This window comes from Oncorhynchus nerka, linkage group LG12 (assembly GCF_034236695.1).
Source record: "Oncorhynchus nerka isolate Pitt River linkage group LG12, Oner_Uvic_2.0, whole genome shotgun sequence".
Classification (NCBI taxonomy): Eukaryota; Metazoa; Chordata; class Actinopteri; order Salmoniformes; family Salmonidae; genus Oncorhynchus; species Oncorhynchus nerka.
In genome coordinates this window covers 30,437,980-30,462,591 of record NC_088407.1, presented here as the reverse complement: position 1 = coordinate 30,462,591, position 24,612 = coordinate 30,437,980, and the positions used below count along the sequence as shown (strand labels likewise).

The following is a 24,612-nucleotide window of genomic DNA, read 5'->3' as shown; positions in this document are numbered from 1 at the left end:
GCTTGCATATACACCCACAACCTTGATTTCTTTTTATACACCCACAGCATTACTTTTATACATGGGGGCATGTTTTTGGAATGGCTGTTTCGAATTCCCTGCCTACCTAATTTCTTCTAGTTTGACCTAATGTATCTTTGAGTTAACATATTTCCAGAATGTTGTCAAAGAAAAATCTTTGCCCAAACATGGTTTCTTTACAAAGGACCCCCGGGCAATAGATAATGCTACCTGCCGTCCTGGCGAAAAAGACAAGCTTTGATGTGTATGACATGCATCATAAGAGGCTAATCTTGACTAGTTTAGTGTGTTACACAGGCTTTGATGTGTATGACATGCACTATAAGAGGTTAATCTTGACTAGTTTAGTGTGTTACACAAGCTTTGATGTGTATGACATGCACTATAAGAGGTTAATCTTGACTAGTTTAGTGTGTTACACAAGCTTTGATGTGGAAACCCCCTCTGGGTGAACACAGACGTCTCAAATCACCTTGAAAAGTTGTACAACTGACACCCGATATTTTTAAAATGATTATTATTATTTTTTATCCCTGCCTCTGCCCCAACCTGTCTCTCGGGGAACGACAACACCAGTCTAGTTGACAGTTTTTCTCCGATTTTGATTTGTTGACCGAAAACATGGATTTATTCGAATTCACTGAGTCACCACATGATGTCAATTAACGTATGCATTCCATGTTTGTACAATTTGCGGTGGCCTATGATGTTTCAAAAAATATTGCTGCTGTTTGACATGAGCAAATCAGGACAGAATATAACCAGAATCTCCATTGGTTTGGCTTTCTACAGAGACCTGTCCAACAACCGCATTGGCTGCCTCAACGTGGACATATTCAAGGGCCTCTTAAGTCTGGTTCGACTGTAAGTAATAGTTATTTTCGATTTGCTTTGAAAACCGTTCATTTCTTTTCTCTATCCATCTTTAAAAATTACTTTCAAAACAACCCCATAAGTCATTGATAGGTACATTCACAGGAAAGTTACATATTTGGCTCCAGTGCCCCAATAGTATTTGCCCTTCTTAGAACACCAGAGAATGGTGCAACAGCTGCAACACATTATTCCATGTCCTGCTCCCACAATACAAAGGTGAGGATTACGATATTCCTGGACATCTCACTGGAGTAACCAATGACCGTTTGTGTTTGGGTCCTGATGGTGTGATGTGACAGGTTGGCATATTTGAATGAATTTGTTATAGGTGATTGATAGCCTTCGTCTTGTCTTTTCAGAAACCTTTCAGGAAATATGTTTTCATCGCTAGCCCAAGGGACGTTCGACAGCTTGGTGTCGTTGAAGACATTGTAAGTATGATTTTAGGGGTGACGGTTAGAAATGCGTCTCTCTAGCAGTTTACAGTGTTTTTACTGGGCTATTTACAAATGGTAGGGCTACGCCATTCTTCACGCCGCCACTTAAAGGTGGAATCTGTAACTTTCATTTCCCAGTTGGCAACTCAAGGTTCTACAAACACATTACAAAACATACAATCAAATGGTTCTGCCAAAAAAACCTCAACCTCTGTTTCCAGACTGCTTCATAGGGCTAGCACTTTTGACTGGAAATTAAACTTAAAGGGGCACTTTACCACTTTTTAACCTCATATTTATTATTTCTACAGATGTGTAAAACTGTGATTTAATATATTCTGTAGTCAAAAAGATAAGAAAATGACTCTCTACGATGTCATCGGGAGTGTTGAACTGCCCCTTTAACTCGGTGTCTGTCTCCATGTTACCTCAGGGAGTTCCAGACGCCGTACCTGCTGTGCGACTGCAACCTGCTGTGGCTGCTGCGCTGGATCAATGACAACAACGTGGGGGTGAAGGACACCAGCTGCTCCTACCCTCGCTCCCTGCAGGGCCAGCTCATCACCTCCACCAAGCCTGAACTGTTCACCTGTGGTAAGGATACAGACACACACATTTGGTCCTACACTTAGTCATCAGCCCTCAAGTTCCACGTACGTATATACACAGAGAGAACACTAGACATAGGCACGCACCAATGCACATGTGCGCGCACACACACTCACTCACCTTCATCAAACCTAAGTTTTGTCAGAACACAATCAACAACACACATACATGCTACTCCCCTACACCATACATCACCTTGCTCAAGGCTAACTCTTGATGAACACACTCTCACAAGCAGTCTTTGGCACGCTGCCCTCCTAAGACGCATTCTCAGACAGGACAGATATATAGATGTACTTAAAAACTCTCTCCCCCCACTCCATAGTGGTGAGTTTGGCTCGTCGTCTGTTTTGTGTTGCTGGTATTTTTGGGAATGGGAGTTGTCCAATGACACAGGCGATAAGGAAAGGGCCAGCAGTACGTCGCAGTGCAGCGTTTGTTTGTGCTTGCCCTGTCTTATCAGTTTGGCACTCTTCACTGCACGGGTTAGGAAATACGTGGCACAGCTTTCACAAGTAGACACACATGACCTGAGTGATGAATAGGACCACCATTTGACTATTGAGGGGATCCCAGCAGGAGATGAATGAAGTTGTTTTGAAATGCATTGAATTAACCCCATCCTACTCAGACATGTCCCCTAGAGAGAGACACTCACCTATGGTCATGTGTACACACACACACACACACACACACACACACACACACACACACACACACCACCAAGTAAAAAATCCAAAACTCTAAAATAAACCACACCTGAAACAAATGCCCTAAATGGAACCGTGTCCCCCCCAGATGCACCCCTGGAGCTGCCCTCCTTCCAACTGACACCATCCCGGCATCAGGTCGTGTTCCAGGGCGACAGCTTGCCCTTCCAGTGCCAGGCCTCGTTCGTGGCGGAGGACATGCAGGTGCTGTGGTACCAGGACGGCCGTATGGTGGAACCCGACGCAGCCCAGGGCATCTTCATCGAGAAGAGCATGGTGCAGAACTGCTCCCTCATCGCCAGGTACGATGAAGACCATCTGCTTCCTGTCTGTTTCCTCCTTCCAGGGAGTTTCTTCTTGCCACTGTGCTCCTGCTATCTGCTCACTGTGCTGCTGTTTGCACTTTGTGACAAATGCTGTTTGGAGGGGGGGAGGTCAGCGTAAACAAAATGTTATTGATACCGTGAAGTTGAAGCGTCCTCTTTACCTCGGCAGTGTATGAAACCACAGTATATGCATTTGTAAAAAAAGCAATGCGGTCAGCCCTGAGGAAATCCTGTGCATGAATCCTATGTTATAGTAAAAGGCCAAAGTCAGAAATGGTCATGAACGTTACCTTTAAAAAAAAAACTTTAATTTGATGCAAATGGCACCTGTCAGCAATCATGGTTGAAACTAGCTACTGTTTGTCAGTAATATATTATGTCACTGTTGTCCCTCTCTGTTCTATCAGTGCGTTGACCATCTCCAACATCCAGCCTGGCTCTACGGGAAACTGGGAGTGTCGTGTGAGGACCAGCCGTGGGAACACCACGCGTACCGTCCACATCATGGCTCTGGAGAGCTCTGCCAAGTACTGCCCACCCGACAGGGTGTTAAACAACAAGGGAGACTTCAGGTGAGCTAGGTTGATGTCAGTCAGTAATCTGTCAGATATATGTTTTCAGGTGAATATTGTACTTTTATTCATCTATTGGTTTAATCTACATCTCCGTCATGTGGTTTAATCTCATCTATTGTTTTATGCAAGCAGGTATGTATATACTGACTTGTGTAATTTGAATGGACTTGTTTAGGCTGTTTAACTTCTTGACGCTACCCATCCCTTAAGTGTGTCAGTTGTTTGTGGAACAAGCTCGGCTCTGTGGCACCTCCTAGTGGTTGAATATCAGACTGTTAATTGTAGTAATATCGAGGTCGTATTCACTAGGCACCAAATGGAAGAAAACTTGACAGAACGAGGGAAGGACTAACGTGAACTTGTCCGATAAGAAATGCTTGTTTTGATTGCTGAATGTTTTCAATTTGTAAAATTGTAATTGTCTACAAGCGTCTAATCCATTGAGTGAATCGTAGAACAGGGCTGGAATTAAAGCTTTCCACGGTTTTAGATGATGATGTTGAGCACCAGTAAGTGGCAGCAGCTGTGGCTAAATAATCACATGATGTTCCTGGAACACACCACGTGACTCATGCTAACCACACTCTGGCATTCCCACTCTTCTTTTTCGTAACCAACTCTCTCGCTGATTAACTGGTTTGCTGGGAGGAAGACTCATGACAATAAACGTGAACCTGGCACATCTATTAAGCACTTCATCAATCTTAGGGGGATTCTGGCATTTTGCTAACTGAACAAATTCTCTCTCCTCTCTCTCCCCTCCGTCTGTCTCTCTCCGCTCCATCTGGCTCTCTCTCTTCCCCCCCTTTCTTTCTCTCTCTTTCTCCCGCTCTCCGGCTCTTCCTCTCCCCCTCCCCCATCTCTCAGATGGCCTCGTACCATGGCGGGCATCAGAGCCTACATGCCCTGCAACAAGTTGGCGTCGGGCGCGGGAATCTACTCGGGCTCGGTGGGTGATGAGCTGCGGGCATGGCGGCACTGTGACCGTGGGGGCCTATGGGCCGAGGACAACTACTCGCGCTGCCAGTACCAGAAGGACGTCACCCGCATCCTCTACATCATCAACCAGGTGACCATGGCACTCTTTCTGCCCATGTTTGATTTGCCCTCTTTGTCTGTCTGTGTTGTTTCTCTACATCCATCGTTCTCTTTTTCCTCCTCCTTCCTTTTGTTTTCATCTTTCAAGTCTTTACTCTTGGTCTGTTATTTTCATCTCTTTCTTCTGACAGTGTTTTTATGATTATTAATCCCCTCCTACACTCAAATTCCTTCTTGACGCTTTCACCCTAAATCTGTCTGTCTTGTCTGTGTCTTCTAGATGCCTCTGAACATGACCAACGCAGTGATCACGGCCCGCCAGCTGCTCGTCTACACAATTGAGGCCGCCAACTTCTCCGATAAGATGGACGTCATCTTCGTGGCCGAGATGATCGAGAAGTTTGGCAAGTTTGCAGAGAAATACAAGGAGGTGAGTCCCGCTTCCATCTCACAGTCCCACCGTGTATCTCATTTAGGCACGAATAAGATGCACGCACTTGCATATAAAGACACACAGACGCACAAACCGAGGATACGAACCCCATGCACGATGAGGTGAACCTTCGGGCATAGGTGTCATGAGAAGAAATGGGGTCACTAAGTGGAGCTACTGTAGGTAATAGTTTGTCAGTGTGTGTTCACTGTGTTCTAAGTGAATGCTGCCACATTTCTTCTGAGTGCAAGTGACAGTGTGAATATACAACTTACTGTAGGCCTTTCCATCTTACTGCTGATATTTGGGGCGTCTTCCCTTGACTTTATCACTACGTTCCTCGTAGTTGAGACAAGGCAACCCTGTCCTGTTTAAATCCACAGGAATCTGAATGAGAGCGGAAAAGATAGGATCTGGAATGAGGGATGTTTCCTGTCTGGGATTTGAGCTGTGAGGGACTGCAGAGCAAGGCCGGGTCAGGTTTCTTTGCCTGTTTGGTTTCCATTGGAAGGGCATTCAGTGGCGCACCTGTCAGTTTGCGCTCATTAGAGAGGGCTCTGAATGTCACACCTGGTTGAGACCTGCGGCCCGCAGTCTGCACTCATGGAGAGAGCGCTGAGAGGAACCACGGTGATGATAATAACATTGTTTCGGTTGATACGGCTGGTGTATGCATGTGCCCTGTCTGTGGCCCTGCGTGTATGTGCAGGTAACTTTTAGCGTGCAGTTATGTTGTTTCTTGGCGTGTGTGTTAACCCTGCTCTGTCTGTCTCAGTTGGGGGATGTGATGGTGGACATCTCCAGTAACCTGATGCTGGCTGACGAGCGGTTGCTGTGGATGGCTCAGCACGAGGCCAGGGCCTGCTCCCGCATCGTGGAGTGTCTCCAGAGGATCGCTGTACACCGCTTAGCCAGCACAGCCCAGGCCTACTCCACCGTAAGTGGAGTAAATCATGAGATCACAGTATATAATGTCCTATTACAACTCTACGGACCAAATCCTAAGCAGCATTGATGCATAAATGCATTGATGTCATTGGGAGGCGCACTACTGTCTGTAGATGTGTTTTCCACTATTTGAATTTCAAAGCCCGTCTGATCTTACTGTTCTTCATTTCGCCTCGTGTATTATTCTGTCTCTAATTCCCATAATTTGTTCCCAGAATTCCCATAACATCGCTCTGGAGGCCCACGCCATCAAGGCGAGCAGCTTCAACGGCATGACCTGCACACTGTTTCAGAAGCTGATGCCTGATCGTGTTGGGATCAGAGACCTGGGTCCGCGCATCGACCTAGACGGCAACCCTGACCGCCAGCTCAGCTTCAAGTGTAACATCACCAGCACCCTGTCCAGCCTTGCTCTTAAGGTCAGTACACAGGAATGTCCATAAGGGAGTCGATCACAAGGTGCTTTTAAAGTAACCAAGTCTCGACCGCAAAGAGCAAGCGGCAGCAGTCATGTTAATTGAAACGGGCCTCCTTAATGCGTCTGAATACTTGGTTTGCCTTGCTCCTAGCAGAACTCGGCTAGGCGACGTGAACTCCCTTCAGACCTTAGCTTGTCCATCTTGAGACGCCGTAGCCATTATACACCTCCTCAAAACAGTCAGAATTAGTCTTAAGATCATTTAAGAAATCTGTCATAAATGTTGATGTTTTTGCCTAGTCGTAAAATTTTACATTGAACTAATCTGTTTGGTGCAGTATTTCTCTAGTGAAAAATATGAGCAGGAAAAAGAGTCAACTCTTGTTGAATGACAAAACACAACTAATTGAAGAATCCCTTGGGGGCGTAGACTTTGGCTTGTTGTGTGCACGAACAGCCCAATATTGACATACCAAGGACCAAAACGTCACAAAATGTTGTCATAATTATCCACAAACAGTTTCGGATGGGGAAACATGCGGACGTCTTTAATGAGGTGCATTGTCATGTGACGTTCACATATTAAAACGATGAACTGTAGAATAAAGCGTTACCCAGAATCCCACAGTTATACTGTACACTCCATTATTTTAATCTCAATGGGATTCACCTGTAGAAATAAGGTATAAATACAATTTTAGAATAAATCACCTCTTTCTCTCCCTAGAACACCATAGTGGAGGCTTCCCTGCAGCTCCCCCCCTCTCTGTTCTCCCAGTACTCTGTCCCTGGCCAGGCCGGTGACAACGTCTACAAGTTCCACCTGCTGGCCTTTCGCAACGGCAAGCTCTTCCCCTCCACGGGCAATTCCACCCTGCTGGCCGACGGGGGAAAGAGGAGGAACGTGGCCACCCCCGTGCTCCTGGCCAAGATAGGTGAGTCTGGCATGGACCTCACTGTATCACTATAGTATTAGATGGGTTTTGTTCAAGATGTTGTTGTGACTTGTTTTAATAGTGAATTTTATGTTATGGGCAACAAATGTTATTAGAATGAATAGATGTTGATTAAAGCTTTCAAAGACTTGATTTAGGATCCATCTGTAATTTGACATTTTACAGTGTACGAAAAAGCTAAAAACATTTAGTTCTATGTAGTGAAAGTGTGTGAGGCCATTTTATTTTCTATTAATTACGTGTGAGGTGGCAACTTGTTTTTTGTTACAACAGGTTTTTGAAAATGTTGCGCAAAAAAGATTGATAGATTCATAAAGATAAGAACCATGACATGTTTTGACCGTCAAGACTAACGCCTCGCTCTCTGGTCAGAGGGTTTCCCACTGCGCGGCCTGCGGATGCCGGTGAACGCCACGCTGCGGAGGTTTGCCCGCGGCACTGACGCCGTGCCCGCCTGCTGGAACTTCAGCCTGTTTGGTGGGCAGGGCGGTTGGCAAAGCGAGGGCTGCCGTCTCCTGGGCCACCATGACAACTTCACCACGCTCTCCTGTGACTCGCTCAGCAACTATGCCGTGCTCATGGTGAGTGGCCAGGGGGTTCCTGGCCTTTAAACTTAATGAAGAAATGTGACAACATAAGGTTGTTTGTTCCCAACAAGGGCTATTTTCCTCAGGAAATACGACAACACGGATAATATAGAGCTGGCTGTGTTTTCGGTGCATCGGCAGGACAGAGCAGCTACGTCTGGTAAGACGAGGGGCGGAGGTGTGTGTCTATTTGTCTGGTGCACAACGTCTAATATTAAAGAAGTCTCAAGGTATTGCTCCCCTGAGGTAGAGTACTTCATGATAAACTATGGACCACACTATCTACCGAGAGAGTTCTCATCTATATTATTTGTGGCTGTCTATTTACCCCCACAGACTGATGCTGGCACTAGGACCGCACTCAACGAGCTGTATAAGGCTGTAAGCAAACAAGAAAACACTCATCCAGAAGTGGTGCTTCTAGTGGCCGGGGACTTTAATGCAGGCAAACTGAAATCAGTTTGACCTCATTTCTATAAGCATGTCAAATGTGCAGCCAGAGGGGGGGAACTAGACCACCTTTATGCCATACACAGAGAAGCGTACACATACAAAGCTCTCCCTCACCCTCCATTTGGCAAATCTGATTCTATCCTAATTGTATCTTCCTGATTCCTGCTTACAAGAAAAAACTAAAGCAGGAAGCACCAGTGTCTCGCTCAATACAGAAGTGGTCAGATGATGTGGATGCTACGATACAGGACTTTTTTTCTAGCACAGTCAGGAATATGTTCCGGGATTCTTCCAATGACATTGAGGAGTATTCCACCTCAGTTATCGGCTTCATCAATAAGTAGATCGACGACGTCGTCCCCACAGTGACCATACGTACAGTTTGAGTCGGAAGTTTACATACACTTAGGTTGGAGTCATTAAAACTCGTTTTTCAACCACTTCACAAAATTCTTGTTCAAACTATAGTTTTGGCAAGTCGGTGAGGACATCTACTTTGTGCATGACACAAGTCATTTTCCCAACAACTTTACAGACAGATTATTTCAATTATAATTCACTGTATCACAATTCCAGTGGGTCAGAAGTTTACATACACTAAGTTGACTGTGCCTTGAAACAGCTCCTGACACAGCTGGTGTAACTGAGTCAGGTTTGTAGGCCTCCTTGCTCGTACACGCTTTTTCAGTTCTGCCCACATATTTTCTATAGGATTGAGGTAAGGGCTTTGTGATGGCCACTCCAATACCTTGACTTTGTTGTCCTTAAGCCATTTTGCCACAACTTTTGGAAGTAGGCTTGGGGTCATTGTCCATTTGGAAGTGTCACAGCTGTTGAAAGGAGAGGACCAAGGTGCAGCGTGGTGAGCGTACATTTTCCTTTTATTAATCAAAATGATGCCGAACAAAAACAAATAACTCTACAAAAACAAACCGTGAAGCTCAAAGGCTATGTGACCTAAACAAAGTCTACTTTCCACAAAGAAAGATGGGAAAAAGGGCTACCTAAGTATGGTTCCCAATCAGAGACAACGATAGACAACTGTCCCCGATTGAGAACCATACCCGGCCAAAACAAAGAAACACCAAATCATAGAATACGAAACATAGAATGCGGGCAGGGCTCTCTACGGTCAGGGCGTGACAGGATGACCCATTTGCGACCAAGCTTTAACTTCCTGACTGATGTCTTGAGATGTTGCTTCAATATATCCACATCATTTCCCCCCCTCATGATGCCATCTATTTTGTGAAGTGCACCAGTCCCTCCTGCAGCAAAGCACCCCCACAACATGATGCTGCCACCCCTGTGCTTCACGGTTGGGATGGTGTTCTTCGGCTTGCAAGCCTCCCCTTTTTCCTCCAAACATAACGATGGTCATTATGGCCAAACAGTTCTATTTTTGTTTCATCAGACCAGAGGACATATCTCCAAAATGTATGATCTTTGTACCCATGTGCAGTTGCAAACCGTAGTAGCTTTTATATGGCAGTTTTGGAGCAGTGGCTTCTTCCTTGTTGAGCGGCCTTTTAGGTTATGTCGATATATAGGACTCGTTTTACTGTGGATATAGATACTTTTGTACCTGTTTCCTCCAGCAACTTCACAAGGTCCTTTGTTGTTGTTCTGCGATTGATTTGCATTTTCCACACCGAAGTACACCGCGTCTCCTTCCCGGGCAGTTTGACGGCTGTGTGGTCCCATGGTGTTTATACTTGCGTACTATTGTTTGTGCAGTTGAATGTGGTACATTCATGCGTTTGGAAATTGCTCCCAAGAATGAACCAGACTTGGAAGGTCTACTATTTTTTTTCTGAGGTCTTGGCTGGTTTCTTTAGATTTTCACATGATGTCAAGCAAACAGGCACTGAGTTTGAAGGTAGGCCTTGAAATACATCCACAGTTACACCTCCAATTGACTCAAATGATGTCAATTAGCCTATCAGAAGTTTCTAAAGCCATGACATCATTTTCTGGAATTTCCCAAACTGTTTAAGTGCACAGTCAATTTAGTGTATGTAAACTTCTGACCCACTGGAATTGTGATACAGTGAATTATAAGTGAAATAATCTGTCTGTAAAGTTATTGGGAAAATGACTTGTGTCATGCACAAAGTAGATGTCCTCACCGACTTGCCAAAACTATAGTTTGTTAACAAGAAATTGGTGTATTGGTTGAAAAACGAGTTATAATGACTCCAACCTAAGTGTATGTAAACTTCCGACTTCAACTCTACATATCCCAACCAGAAGCAATAGATTACATGCAACATCCGCACCGAGCCAAAGGCTAGAGCTGCTGCTTTCAAGGAGCGGAACACTAATCCGGATGCTTTTAAGAAATTGTGCTATGCCCTCCGACGAAACAATCAAACAGGCAAAGCATCAATACAGGACTAAGATTGAATCCTACTACACCGGCTCTGACGCTCGTTGGATGTGGCTGGGTATGCAAACTGTCACTGACTACAAAGGGAAACCCAACCGTGAGCTACCCAGTGACGCGAGCCTACCAGAAGAGCTAAATGCCTTTTTATGCTCGCTTCAAGGCAAGCAACACTGACGCATGCACGAGAGCACCAGCTGTTCCGGGCGACTGTGTTATCACGCTCTCCGTAGCCGATGTGAGCAAGACCTTTTAAACAGGTCAACATACACGTTTCAAGCAGACCACCATAGTCTCTGTGCCCAAGAAAGAAAAGGTAACCTGCCTAAATGACTACCGTCCCGTAGCACTCACATCGGTAGCCATGAAGTGCTTTGAAAGGCTGTTAATGGCTCACATCAACACCATTATCCCAGAAACCCTAGACCCACTCCAATTTGCATACCTCCCCAACAGATTCACAGATGACGCAGTCTCAATCGCACAACACACTGCCCTTTCCCACCTGGAAAAAAGGAACACCTATGTGAGAATGCTGTTCATTGACTACAGCTCAGTGTTCAACACCATAGTGCCCACAAAGCTCATCACTAAGCTAATGGCCCTGGGACTAAACACCACCGTCTGCAACTGGATCCTGGACTTCCTGATGGGCCGTCCCAAGGTGGTAATTGTAGGCAACAACACATCTGCCACACTGATCCTCAACACTGGGGCCCCTCAGGGGTGCGTGCTTTATCCCCTCCTGTACTTGCTGTTTACTGTGTGGCCAGTTACAAATCCAACACCATCGTTTCGTTTTCTAATGACCGAACAGTGATAGGCCTGATCACCAAAAACGATGAGACTATAGGGAGGAGGTCAGAGACTTGGCAGTGTGGTGCCAGGACAACAACCTCTCCCTTAATGTGAGCAAGATTAAGGAGCTGATCGTGGACTACAGGAAAAGGAGGACCAAACAGGCCCCCATTAACATCAACAGGGTTGTTGTGGAGCAGGTTGAGAGTTTCAAGTTCCTTGGTGTCCACATCACCAAACTATCATGGTCCAAACACACCAAGACAGTCGTGAAGAGGGCACGACAACACCTTTTCCCCCTCAGGAGGCTGAAAAGATTTGACATGGGTCCCCAGATCCTTACAGCTGCACCATCGAGAGCATCCTGACCGGTTGCATCACCGCCTGGTATGGCAGGCATCTGCTCGTCATCTGACCGTAAGGCAGGTAGCCTAGTGGTTAGAGCGTTGGACTAGTAACCGAAAGGTTGCAAGATCAAATCCCTGAGCTGACAAGGTTCAAATCTGTTGTTCTGAACAAGGCAGTTAATCCACTGTTCCTAGGCCGTCATTGAAAATAAGAATTTGTTCTTAACGGACTTAAATAGAGGTTAAAAAAAAGGCGCTACAGAGGATAGCGCGTATGGCCCAGTCCATCACTGGGGGCCAAGCTTCCTGCCATCCAGGACCTATAATACTAGGCAGTGTCAGAGGAAGGCCCCAAAAATTGTCAGACTCCAGTCACTGAAGTCAGACTGTTCTCTCTGCTACCGCACGGCAAGCAGTACCGGAGAGCCAAGTCTAGGTCCAAAAGGCCATGAGACTGCTGAACAATTAATCAAATGGCCCCCATGACTATTTACACCCCCCCTCTTGTTTTTGCACTGTTGCTACTCACTGTTTATTATCTATGCAGAGTCCGTCTTACCCCTACCTACATATACAAATTACCTCCACTAACCTGTACCCCCGCACATTGATACATTGGTACCGGTACCCCCTGTATATAGCATCGTTGTTATTTTATTGTGTTACGTTTTATTTTGGTTTATTTTGTAAATATTTTCTTAACTCTTATTTCCTGAACTGCATTGGGCTTCTAAGTAAGCATTTCACTAAGTAAGCATTTCACGGTAAGGTCTACACCTTTTGTATTTGACGCATGTGACAAAAACTATTTGATTTGATCCCACAGGATCTTACTGGGGTGGAGTATTTCTCTCCCAGCATCGAGCCTCTCCACCCAGTCATTTACGCCACGGCTATCGTCCTCTTGCTCTGTCTACTGATCATCATCATCAGCTACATATACCACCACAGGTAACAGCTCTACCTGCATACTCGTCCTGTTAGAATCTAATACAGTGTATACCAGGTATATAAGATACGTGTTGTGTGTTTGCTATGCCGGATTAAGTGATATGAAATGCTATTTTATAAAATAATTTCTCTGTAATTAATATTACCTGATCAAACTAATCATGTAAATGTAATTAACTAGAAAGTCGGGGCACCACGGAAGAATGTTTATAGAGCTGTTGTGTTCCGAAAAGACTCTTAAAGACCCGGTAATCTTTTATATCGATAGCAGTCAATTATTAACCTAAATAATCACACAGAATTACATATACACAAGATGGATCATACATTGATGACTAATTATGTCATACAAGAAAACGTCCCTAGCGGACGGAACCGATATGACGCCTGGTTACACAAAGAAAGGGGGTTGTGTTTGAATGAAAGCGCGGGAAGACTGAGGAACAAAAGGATTGAGTCTCTATCGGACCTTATAAAGCTTTGCTATCGTAAATACAGAATCTTATGCATTCTAAATAACCGCCCATTTGGAAAAGGAAAATGCAAGAAATATTTACTCTGAGCTGCGCTTCGATAGATTGGTCGTAGATGGAAGACTGGGTTGCCCAGCAGAGATCTCCCTTGTCCTTTGAAGAATATGTCTTGTGATAGAACGGGTACGTTGTAGAACCGTCGATGTGTGGTAGAACGGGTACATTGTAGTACCCTGTCTTTCTGAAGAGATTGTCCGTCCTTTCCTAGCCCACGTTTACAGCTGCTGCTGCTAACTCGACGTCTAGGATGTATTCTTTAGAGAATAAGAGTTCAAAGTTCATATCAAGTTGCCATTCAACCATTCGCAACCAGAGCTCACACTGAGGTTGGCTTAGTTCTGTAGTTGATATTAGCTCTTTTAAACGTATGGACAGCAGTTCTCACGTCATCGGGAACACAAGGTTGACTTTCGTCAATGGGCTTTTGTCGTGGTGGAAAGAACGGCGTGTTGCATAGTTCACAACCAATGTCTGTTCACTTGGGCGGGGCCACTGAGTGAGCATAGTTCACTCATGAAAATAATTATCTCATTTAGAAGCTAAAATTTACATTTAATCTTTTCACAAATAGTTTCATATTTAAACATTTAAATTGCACAACAATTCCATGTGAATCTGATAACTAGGATGTGACAGTTTGTCATCCTATCATCAGTAATAATGTATCAGACGACAACTGATCTGACATCATTTTCTTTATATACCAACGGATATTTTCAACTGGTTGGATTACCGAAATATGGTTCCATTCCCCAGCCTTTTGATGTTACCAGACTCTCTCTATGTTAACAAAGGGCTTTCTAAGAGTCCAATCTGTAGAGTAGAGAAAAGGGGGAAAGGTATTTATAGGGGTCATAAACCTCACCAACAGGGCAACGACATGACAATACCAAGTACCCATCTTACTAGTAGTACGGTATCTAATACCGTGTATATTACCAAATGGTGGACTGTGACTCGCTTTCGGGTCGCAGCATAAGATTTGTTGGCAAAAGGTTTCTTATTGGTTGGGTCACAATGCAAAGAAGTTTGGGAACCAATACTGTCCAGGCTCCAGTAATATTTTCACCACTCCACAAACACATCTACACCATTCCACACTCATTCAAAATTACAACAAAGATTCTGAATTAGTCAAACGTACGAATAGCTTTTAATTTTTTGTTGTTGACATTTGACATCTTTTATTCCCTGAGCTCAGCATTTATTTGCCGAATCTTACCATGTCAGTTCTGTGTGTTTGCCTGTCCAGGTCTGTCCGGATCAGCCGTAAGTACTGGCATATGCTGGTCAACCTCTGCCTCCACATATTCCTCACCTGTGGCGTCTTTGTGGGTGGCATCAACCAGACACGCTACGCCAGCGTGTGCCAAGCCGTGAGTATTCCCCCCTACTACCCACCATACCCCCTGGTGTGCAAGCCTATCTGCCTACCATGCAGACTGCCAACCTGCCTTCCCGTGCCCAAAGCATCTCACAATTATATGGGGATCTCAAGATGTTGTGGAGAAAGATGTGCCTTTGGCAACATACTGTGATTCTAGACTTGTGGCTGAGTCCCGACTCGCCACCCTTCTCCCAAAGTGTGCACTTGCCGTCATAGATTGAAATGCATTAGATTGGCTAAAGAGTTTACACCACTTGTTAAATCCATGAGGAGATGTGTGCAAGTGCACACTTTGGGAGAAGGGTGGAGAATCGTGACTCAATCTGTCTCTCAAATATTTATATTTCAGCTGAAGGCAGCCCCTGCTGATCTTCACTAGGTTCTTTTATTAATGAATTGTCCCTCATACAAAGGGCCCGGCTGGTGGAGAACATCTGGGAAAGTACTGGTTTTCCACCAGGAATAAAGGATATCTGACAGCTAGGCTCTACTTTGTCGAGGAATTTAAACAACTGACAATTAGTATAATAACATTTTATGAAGTTAATTTTCAGAAAATGCCTAGTAATTTGCTCATATCATTTGTGAAGCATCTATATAGTGCCTATGTAGAATGTATGAATGCTCTATAAAGCCTTCATATATAGTACAGGCAAAATATGTGGAAAAACTTTCACTTTTTCATAAAAGCATGACATTTGGTACAGTTGTACAGTTTGGGGTGCTGAACCTTTTCACAGCTAAGGTTTTTGTTTGAAGTTGGACTGAGATTGTTGTCTTGTTTTTAGGTGGGCATCATTCTGCACTACTCTACCCTGGCCACAGCTCTGTGGGTGGGCGTGACGGCACGCAACATCTACAAGCAGGTGACTCGCAAGGCCAAGCGCTATGAAGAGCTGGACGAGCCCCCGCCCCCTCCACGACCCATGCTGAGGTAAAATATTACAGTTCCCACAATGCACTGTTATGAAACTGCTTGGTCATTATACCCTATGAAAGCCCTGCCTACTTCCTGATTTTAGTCCTGTACAGTTTTTGAATGGGCTTCAAGCTTATATCATCAAATTCATGAAAACGAAGTATAAGATATATATATATAAAATTCTATTCATATTTGTGCATTGATTTGCTCGTACCTGATGCCTTTTATCAAAATATTTTATGCTTAATACGTAAGACACATCGGCGAAAGTTAGTCTCATTTGAACTACAATTCCTGTAGTCTAGTTAGCATGCTGGAGAGTGCTGCTGGAGAGTGCTTGCTTGAGTTGAGGACTCACAGATGGTAAAAACCCTTTAGTTACAGTCCATTTGCCGTGTTTTATATTAGATTACTCTGTTTTTTTTACTGAACATTGCCAGACAGTACTATTCACTCGTAAATTCACTCGAAACACTTATACATTTTAATATACATGTTTACATGACCACGTTTTCATGAATTTGACTGTGTAAATTTCAAGCCAATTCTTGGCCTTCAAAAAGAGGAAACAGGAAGTACCACTTTCAGGGCATCTAGCGAGTCCGACAAGTGTGTTTACTGTAGTTGGAATGCTGTACATTCACATTTGAATGTTTTTCTCTCCCTTTACAAGGAGTTGCTAATACTATTGAAATATATTCTAAAAAGGTTTCTCTTAGCTCTGTGACTTGTGGAGGGAGACATTTTGGTTTGTGTTGTTAATTTAAATTCCATCACAGGGTGTTACTATAGAGGCCTAAAGCATATATACCATCTCTACCACCAATTTGATCTCTTTCACAAGAAAGCAGGTCCTAATAAGTTGTTTTTCCAATACCTTTTCCTACCAGGTTCTACCTAATAGGCGGAGGGATACCGATCATAGTCTGTGGCATAACCGCAGCCGCCAACATCAAGAACTACGGTAGTCGGGCCAACGCGGCATAGTAAGTAGTGCCAGCCTGTCACATTGTATGGAAACCAATTAGTCCTTCTACTATACTGTGTGTTTATGGAAATTCTGTTACATTTTATCTCGCCAGAAGGCTTTGTGTGTGTATATATAGACAAAACTATACGCAAGACAAATTGCTTTTTGTTTTTGACTGACCAGAATGCGTGTGTGGATTTATGTAAATAACAAATATTTAGCGGGGATAGGAAAAGTTCCGAGTCCCTGTGAAGTTCTGAGAACCCGATTAGGGAGCGCTATTTATAGCGTCTCGGGACCTCACGTCTGCTGCCAGTGTCACTCCTTTTTCTCTCGATCTCGTGTTCTGGCTTTCTTTTTCTCTTCTCGCTCTCTTTTCTCTCGAATCTTCTGCCATTTTCCTAATCTATCGTTCTCTTCTCTTTCGTCCTCTTCTCTCATTCTCATCTCTTGTTCTTGTTCTTGCTCTCTCCCTCGCTCCCCCCTTTCTCTTTTATGGTGGCAGCTGTTTGGGTTGCATAAGCGCCCTGGGTAATTTGGAAATCTGGACCTGGGAGTCTTTGGAGTTTAATTAATTCACAGCTACCGAGACGAATGGAAACCGCCCTGTGGAATTTTCTGGAACCGATTCTCTGAGAATAGGAAGAGCAGGATGTTTAATACAAAGAGGCTCAATGAGTGCACGTGTGTCTTTACCTGATTTAATGAGATAAGGGGTTGAGTCAAACTTGAAATGACGAAGTTATTATATATATATATATTTTTAAAGGTTGGACCACTTGAATGGTTGGCACTTGACTCATCCAGTGACTCATGGGTTGTTCCACCAATTCGGTGCCTTTTGAAAAGTGTAACTTTTTGATTTCATCTCATTTAAACATTCTGTCATAAAGAGAGAAAAATACAATAGTAAGTGTCTATTAAATGCCAAATAAAGTAACAGATATGACTAATCGGGTTGATTATTTCACCTTAAATTGGCCATAAATCCCCTTGTGACATGGGAAGCTTGTTGTGTGCAAATAGGAGTGGCAAAATTAAATTGTGAAAACATTTTAAGCCTATCTACAGGGTTGAGATGTTATGCTTAGTTTTCCACCACAAAACATGAGAAAATGCCCCAAAAGAGAACCAGCTCACCTGCTTTAACATTATTATTTGACTATTAAAATGTTTGTTTCTTTTGCAAAAATAACAAAAAGGAATAGTTTCACCATTAACACAACATTTCAGTTCACGTAACAGGGTTGGCCTTAAAATGAGGGACAGATGTAAATGAATCACTCTTCACATGAAATAAATGATTATCTCAGAAATGACTTTGTAAAGCAACAAAATAACTAGGGCTGGTGAAACTTGGGGTTAAGAGGTTAAAATCTCCCAAGAAGTGACACAGGTGGTTGATGGAGGGACATGTGATAATTCAGAATTTTGGCACTTTAGCAAGTCTATATATACAGTATATATTAAAAAATAAAATAAAAAGATTTATTGAATTAACAATTTGGTCTATTTTAAAGGACAATTCATTCATTTAATTTAACATTCAGTATTGGTGCATAATTTCTACTTAAAATATCAAAGGCACTCTTTGTGGCACGACCCTAATTACATGTCATATGGCTCCATTGCCAACATGTTTTTGCTGACATATCAACACCACTGCATACTACATTTGTGTGAATGATAACGTGCGTGTGTACCACATTTACATAAATATTTACTGTTTGTACTGTTGCCTTTCCCCTCTGTGTGTCTCTCAGTTGCTGGATGGCGTGGGAGCCCAGCCTGGGGGCCTTCTTCGGCCCTGTCAGCTTCATCGTCTTCGTGGACTGCATGTATTTCCTTAGCATCCTCCTCCAGCTGCGACGCCACCCTGAGCGCCGCTACGAACTCAAAGAGCCCACCGAGGAGCAGCGGCGACTGGCGGTAGCAGGCAGCGAGGCCGGAGATGTCCCAGCCACCCTCCTCCACCTCCACGACGCCTCGTCCTCCACAGTTTCGGCTCCCCACGCCATGTCCCTGTTGGCCTTGGAGAACGAGCATACATTCGCTGTGCAGCTCCTGGGCGCGGCCGTGGCTCTTGGGCTCTACGCTGCGCTGTGGGTGTTTGGTGCCATGGCCGTGTCCCAGGGGAGGCCGGCCGACCTGGTGTTCTCCTGCCTGTTTGGCGTGGTGGCGCTGGCCCTGGGTGGCTTTCTAATGGCGCACCACTGCGTCAACCGCCAGGACATGAGGCACCACTGGGCTCAGGCCTGTTGCCCTGGGAGACGGGCATGCTCTGCGCAAGAGGACGCCCTGCTGCCGCTGCCGGGTACATCCACGGCCTCCGCGGCTGGGTCGATTGGTAGGGGCAACGGAGATGCAGTCAAGTGTGCCCACAGCAGCGCTGAGTCATCCTGCACCAATAAGAGTGTCCCCAGCATGCGAAACTCCGCCCAGGGAAGTAAACTGACCAATCTGCATGCAGAGGCGGCGCAGAACAAGTCCCTGCCCTTACTACACCTGCCCGCGCTGGCTAATGGCGCAGCCTTGCTGGACAACAGCCTGACTGAGCACTCTGTGGACAACGAGATCAAGATGCACGTGGCTCCTGTGGAGGTGCAGTTCCGGCCCGTCAACAACAACAACAATCCCACCGCCGCCACCAATGGACACGCGGGCCGGCACCACAAGAACAGGGCGCGGGCCCACCGGGCCAGCCGACTCACGGTGCTGCGCGAGTACGCCTATGATGTGCCCACCAGCGTGGACAGCAGCGTGCAGAGCACCCCCCACAGGCGGCATCGCCACGAACACCACGACAGTCAGCAGGCACGGAGCAGCCGACGGGCAGCCTACATGGCCTACAGAGAGCGCCTCCAGAGCCAGATGCAACAGGACAGCAGCGACGCCAGCACGTCCCTGCCCCGACGCTCGCGCTATGCCGGCAAGGGAGGGGGCAGCACTAGCACCCTGGGCAACGGGGCTGTCAGAGGAGTTGGAAGTGGTAGTGTAGGAACAATAGTAGGATCAGGTGGAGAAAGTGAGGGGGTTGGGACTGCTGCTTCCGTTACGAGTAAAAGCAGTAGTAGCGTAAAGCAGCCCAATAACACAGAACTGGTGGAGGGCCAGCCCAAATCGTACGGGCTCAACTTGGCTATACAAAACGGCACGCTCAAAGACAACGGGCAGAACATGCCTTTAATCAACACAGAGAGCTTGAGCTCGGCCAACATAAAGACTGGCCTATGGAAACACGAAACTACCGTGTAGCGAATGTTTTCTGCACCAAAGACTGCATATCACGTGCTCTACCCTTCAACTGTGAAATTTAATTGTATACTATTGTTGCTTTTTAGATTTCTGTACAATTTTTTTTTTACATTTAAAAAGAAAAATGTATCGGGATAAATAGTCCCACTATTTTGAGTTTGTGAAAGTGTGTGTTTTGGATGCCACTCATCTGTTTCTGTAGGAGACATTTTATAAATGGTCTATTTTTACATCATTTAATCCCGATTTGGTTACACTGTTCTCAAGTTTTGTACGTGAAACTGCAAGGTCTGTACCATTACTGTACCGTGCATATCCATTGGGCTGGTTCTTTTGTATTTTCTAGTGTGTTCCAACGTAATAAACCAACAGTTTCTAATTCCATTCACCTAATTGAAAGTCTCTCATTTCCCTGTTCTCGGTTAAATTTGACTCCGGCATATTTCAAGAGTGCGAAGGCGAGTCAAAACATCTTGGTTCTCAAAAGTTCCCCTACTGTCAGTGGTTCCTTGACAAGCTCAAGAAACCACTGGCTTGCTCAAGGGGTCCGCTGGCTTGCACCGCCTGCAGTGATTTGACAGCGAGAGTCACTGTCGGCAATGAGAGGATCATTAGTGCAGTGCATCTTCACCTCTATACCTCTCCCCTCTCTGTAGCAGACCATCAGTGTTTTATACTGCTGCATATATCTGTTAGGAGAGAGTGGGGAGGAGTGACGACTGAGCTGTACTTTACCGCACAATGTGTCGCAGAGGGATGGATTGCCATCATTTAGTCTGCTAGATGCATCCACTTGTCAGTTATCATGTACTGGTCTTAATCCGTTGATTAGTAATCCCCGTATAGGGCCTAGGGACAATCCATGCTGGAGGGTCTGCCCTAAATGTTCACAATACGTTTTGACGGTCATTTGTTTGACATACTGCACCTATTACGAATCAACCTGTCCTTTATTCAACTTTTGTGTGAAGGTCATGTAAAAAGAAAGTCCAGATGGGATTCATTAAAAAAAGACTGACTAACTTTCGAAGCCACGAAGGACACAGCAAAGAAAGTAAAGACATCACTTGAATGTTTATGCTAATGATGCAATACAAAGCATATTTCAGGCAGGCAGAGATGTATTACCCGGCCATCTTGAAAGTGACAATCTGTAATACGGCCTTTGAATAATGTATTGAGCAGTTATGGCTTGATTAGTGTTGGCTTCAGTGATTCCCTCCAGTCAGGAGAGTGAGCTTCAAATAATGACAGAGGTTTCAAGGAGTCGATCCCATCTGTTAGGAAGTTAACTTGAGGTTGACACTTCTGTTTTCTTTCTTGAGCTAATCAAGTCGACCAACGGGCTGATACAATCTGCTTTGAAATCACGCAGAGATCCGATATTAATAGTCAATTGCTTCCCCAAATGTGTGTTGAGAACTCGGCAAAGGATATCCAAATGCTTCCTGGACTTGCCTGTAAAAAAAAAAAAAGTAGTTGAGAAACTTCAAATGGTGTTTTTTTGTCATCAACTATGATTTCTTAAGAGCGTGGCCAACCACGTTCTTATGGGAGGCGAAGGACGGTTAAGGTCAGACGAGTAATGCGTCTTTGACATTTTCCCGATTTACTGCATACCTTGCCTGGAAGAAGCATCTGGCTTTGTTGTGGAAACTTGCCATGGGAATTAAGATTGATACCTTCCACAAAGTCGTGCCATCTGTGCTAGTCACAATTAGCTGGCTCGAACTGTCTAGAGGAAAATACATATATTACCTGGAGCGTCTTAATTACTTACAACTTTAGAGGCCTGAACTATAAATGAGCAACCAGCGTTTCTAATGATTACGGCAGTGTCAAGCCATTGTCTTATTACATGTAGCGAAATATGAAACCAGGAATCCGTGTGGTGGTGAGAGTTGATCGTTTGGTGTGCTCCTGCACATGGGGGGCCATTTGGACTGATGTTTTAAGACCATGCAGTCCCTTTTGATGGAGCTTTTCTCTATTCTATATTCTTAGTATTTTCAGCTAAAAATGATGAGTAGTCATGTGCTTTTATCTGAACGCATTGTTTGCAGTCACACCTGGGCGAGAGAAGACCAGGTGGAGATGACTGGGCGAGTGGAAGAACTTGCCTTGAGCCGAGTGAAATGGAGGACATTCATCAATGGCCTATGCTGAAGTCAAAGCAAAAGTCGTTGTTTGGCTTGCTTGTCCTGAATCCAACTGTTGCAGGTCTATAGGTATAGTCACTTAGGATGTCGGTATGGGAAAGTGGGATCTCATGGTCTTTTCAGGCTCATCCAAATGGATTCTTGACTATGCAGATGGCTGGGTGTGGGGGGGCATTTTTTTAAGGCAATGGGCAGAGGTCCAGATTCAGCTAAGTGATGAAGAGGTAGAGATGGTTGAGCAGAAGGAAGAGCAAGAGAGAAAGTAGAAGTTGAGGAGGAGAAGAGAGGTTCCTTTGTTTTTTCATTCCATTCCTGTAGGACTCTGAGTGCTCAGTTTTGTTACAGCCCTGCACTAACACCTCTGCACTAAACCTACATATGTTGGTTAGTTGAAATGTTGCAATATGTTACAGGTTTACAAGAAAGCCACAATATTGCACTATTGATTGATTCTTTCAAAATAATCTGAAACCTTTTGACTCATTAAAGTCTTCTATATTAATTGACATGTTTATGATTTTCGCTTACATTTCCATTGGAAGGCATGCATTTTAGGCTATGACTACCCACGATACCTCAGAGCGTTAGGATAATCCACACAAAGGCAATGACTGACCACGGTAAATGGAGAACACACACGTGTTTGTAATATCCAAATCCAGGGACCTGCTTTTTGTGTACCATATAGCTCAGAAAATTTGGACTTTAGACTGAAGTTACATAAACCCATCACACATAACACACTGTGTGTTAGCCTCATCACCCCCAGGCCACACTCAGTTCTAGTGCGACCCGTCAACTGCATAGTAGAATCAGCAGGTTACAGCTTACAAATTGCATCTGAAGGGGAAGCTACTATGACTGAACCACTAGCTTTTTGGGTAAACTAGCTTATTTCATGTACTACAATTCAACTCTAGGGCATTTGCACATATTCATATGCTATTCAAGTCAAGTGAATGTGCTGGCAGTGGTATTTACAAAACATCCAAGTGGGACACATTTTCTATAGTATACCCTACTAGGCTTGTATGCAATTAGGGTTGCACAATTCCAGTAACTTTCCCAAAATTCCCAGTTTTTCTAGAAATCCTGGTTGGAGGATTTACAGATTTCCTTCTTATTCCATCCTGAATAAGTGTCCTAAGTTTTCATAACTGTGACCTTAATTGCCTACCGTCTGTAAGCTGTTAGTGTCTTAACAACCATTCTACAGGTGCTTGTTCATTCATTTTTTTATGGTTCATTGAACAAGCATGGGAAACAGTGTTTAAACCCTTTACATTGAAGGTCTGTGAAGTTATTTGGATTTTTACGAATTATCTTTGACTGACAGGGTCCTTAAGTGTTGTTTCTTATTTTGCTAAGTTTATATACCTTGATTAGATAGGTATTCACCCCCTTGAGTCAATATATGGCAGAAACACTAGCGATTACAGCTGTGAGACTTCTTGGGTAAGTCTCATTAGAGCTGTGCACACCTGTATAATATTTGCCCATTATTCTTTTCAAAATTCTTCAAGTTCTATCCAGGTGCTGAGGATCATTGCTGGTTGGCAATTTCAGCAAAGCTCAGCAGGACAACTGCACCTTTTGATGTGAATGTGTGGTTTAATACATAATTCACAGCATAATTCTTATATTAAAAAGGATTATAATGGATTGCGTCCCTTCTACATATTGTCAGCAAATTCTGCAATCAACTGAGTAAATTTACTCCTGTTTCACACCAATGGTTACACCAAATCTGTCCGTTGTGCTTTAGGTAACTGACAGTGTCCAAAATAGAGATGAAAATGTCTATTCCCAGTAATGCCGAGTATAACTTTTTACACTCATTCGCAAACTCCTTTGATTTGTCACTGACAGGCACTCGGTACAGTTTGTAAAAAGCAGAAAGGAAGCATTTTCTGTGAAACGTCAGTTTTGTTGTCTACATTTGCTGACAGGCAATCTGGGTGGTCTTTTGATCTCAGAATTTAAAGTATTAGGGTCTGCATGGTTAAACCAAGACGTGTGTGTGCACGTGCATGCACAGCTGGAATATTAGCTACCTACAGTACCATACTCCTGCATGGCCCCAGAATTATATATAGTCAATATATTGTGTCAACAGGAAGAACTTGTATATGTCCTTGAGTCAGCTTTTCATATCCCTGTACGGTGCAGACTACAGCATTTAAATGGGTGCATCGTTAACAGCAGCGTTAACTAATATGGCAGGTTAGGAGAGGTTAAGGTTAGCAAAATAGTTAGACATTTACCTTATTTTATTCACATTTTGGAATAAAAAGGGTGTAATTGCAGACCGAATTAGCGGTGTTTTCTGATTTAGGTGTTTCTTGATATCAAGTTACATTCATTGACGTTCACCATTGGTCTGTGCCAGTTTCTGGTCCGTTGGGGACAACTGTAGCGTTGTAGCTAACCCTAACTATTTTGCTAACCTTAACCTCTCCTAACCTGCCATATTAGTTAACGCTGCTGTTAACGAATCATCTGTCAAGAAACCATCAG

The 24,612-nt window shown here is 44.3% G+C and overlaps 1 protein-coding gene across 1 annotated transcript in view; it reads left to right on the top strand.

The window, feature by feature from the left end:
* The window catches only part of LOC115138088 (adhesion G protein-coupled receptor A3-like), a 52,575-nt gene extending 32,255 nt beyond the window's left edge, over positions 1-20,320 (top strand). Inside the window, exons 4-19 of the mRNA XM_029674547.2 lie at positions 814-885; positions 1,257-1,328; positions 1,768-1,928; positions 2,742-2,955; positions 3,387-3,551; positions 4,422-4,623; positions 4,873-5,022; positions 5,801-5,962; positions 6,189-6,392; positions 7,119-7,326; positions 7,720-7,928; positions 12,745-12,869; positions 14,655-14,778; positions 15,578-15,723; positions 16,602-16,697; positions 18,445-20,320. Of these exons, the coding sequence (XP_029530407.1) occupies positions 814-885; positions 1,257-1,328; positions 1,768-1,928; positions 2,742-2,955; positions 3,387-3,551; positions 4,422-4,623; positions 4,873-5,022; positions 5,801-5,962; positions 6,189-6,392; positions 7,119-7,326; positions 7,720-7,928; positions 12,745-12,869; positions 14,655-14,778; positions 15,578-15,723; positions 16,602-16,697; positions 18,445-19,936 (3,802 nt within the window). The 3' untranslated portion in view covers positions 19,937-20,320. The remainder of the gene's footprint in view (positions 1-813; positions 886-1,256; positions 1,329-1,767; positions 1,929-2,741; positions 2,956-3,386; positions 3,552-4,421; positions 4,624-4,872; positions 5,023-5,800; positions 5,963-6,188; positions 6,393-7,118; positions 7,327-7,719; positions 7,929-12,744; positions 12,870-14,654; positions 14,779-15,577; positions 15,724-16,601; positions 16,698-18,444) is intronic.
* The last annotated feature ends 4,292 nt before the right edge of the window (positions 20,321-24,612 follow it).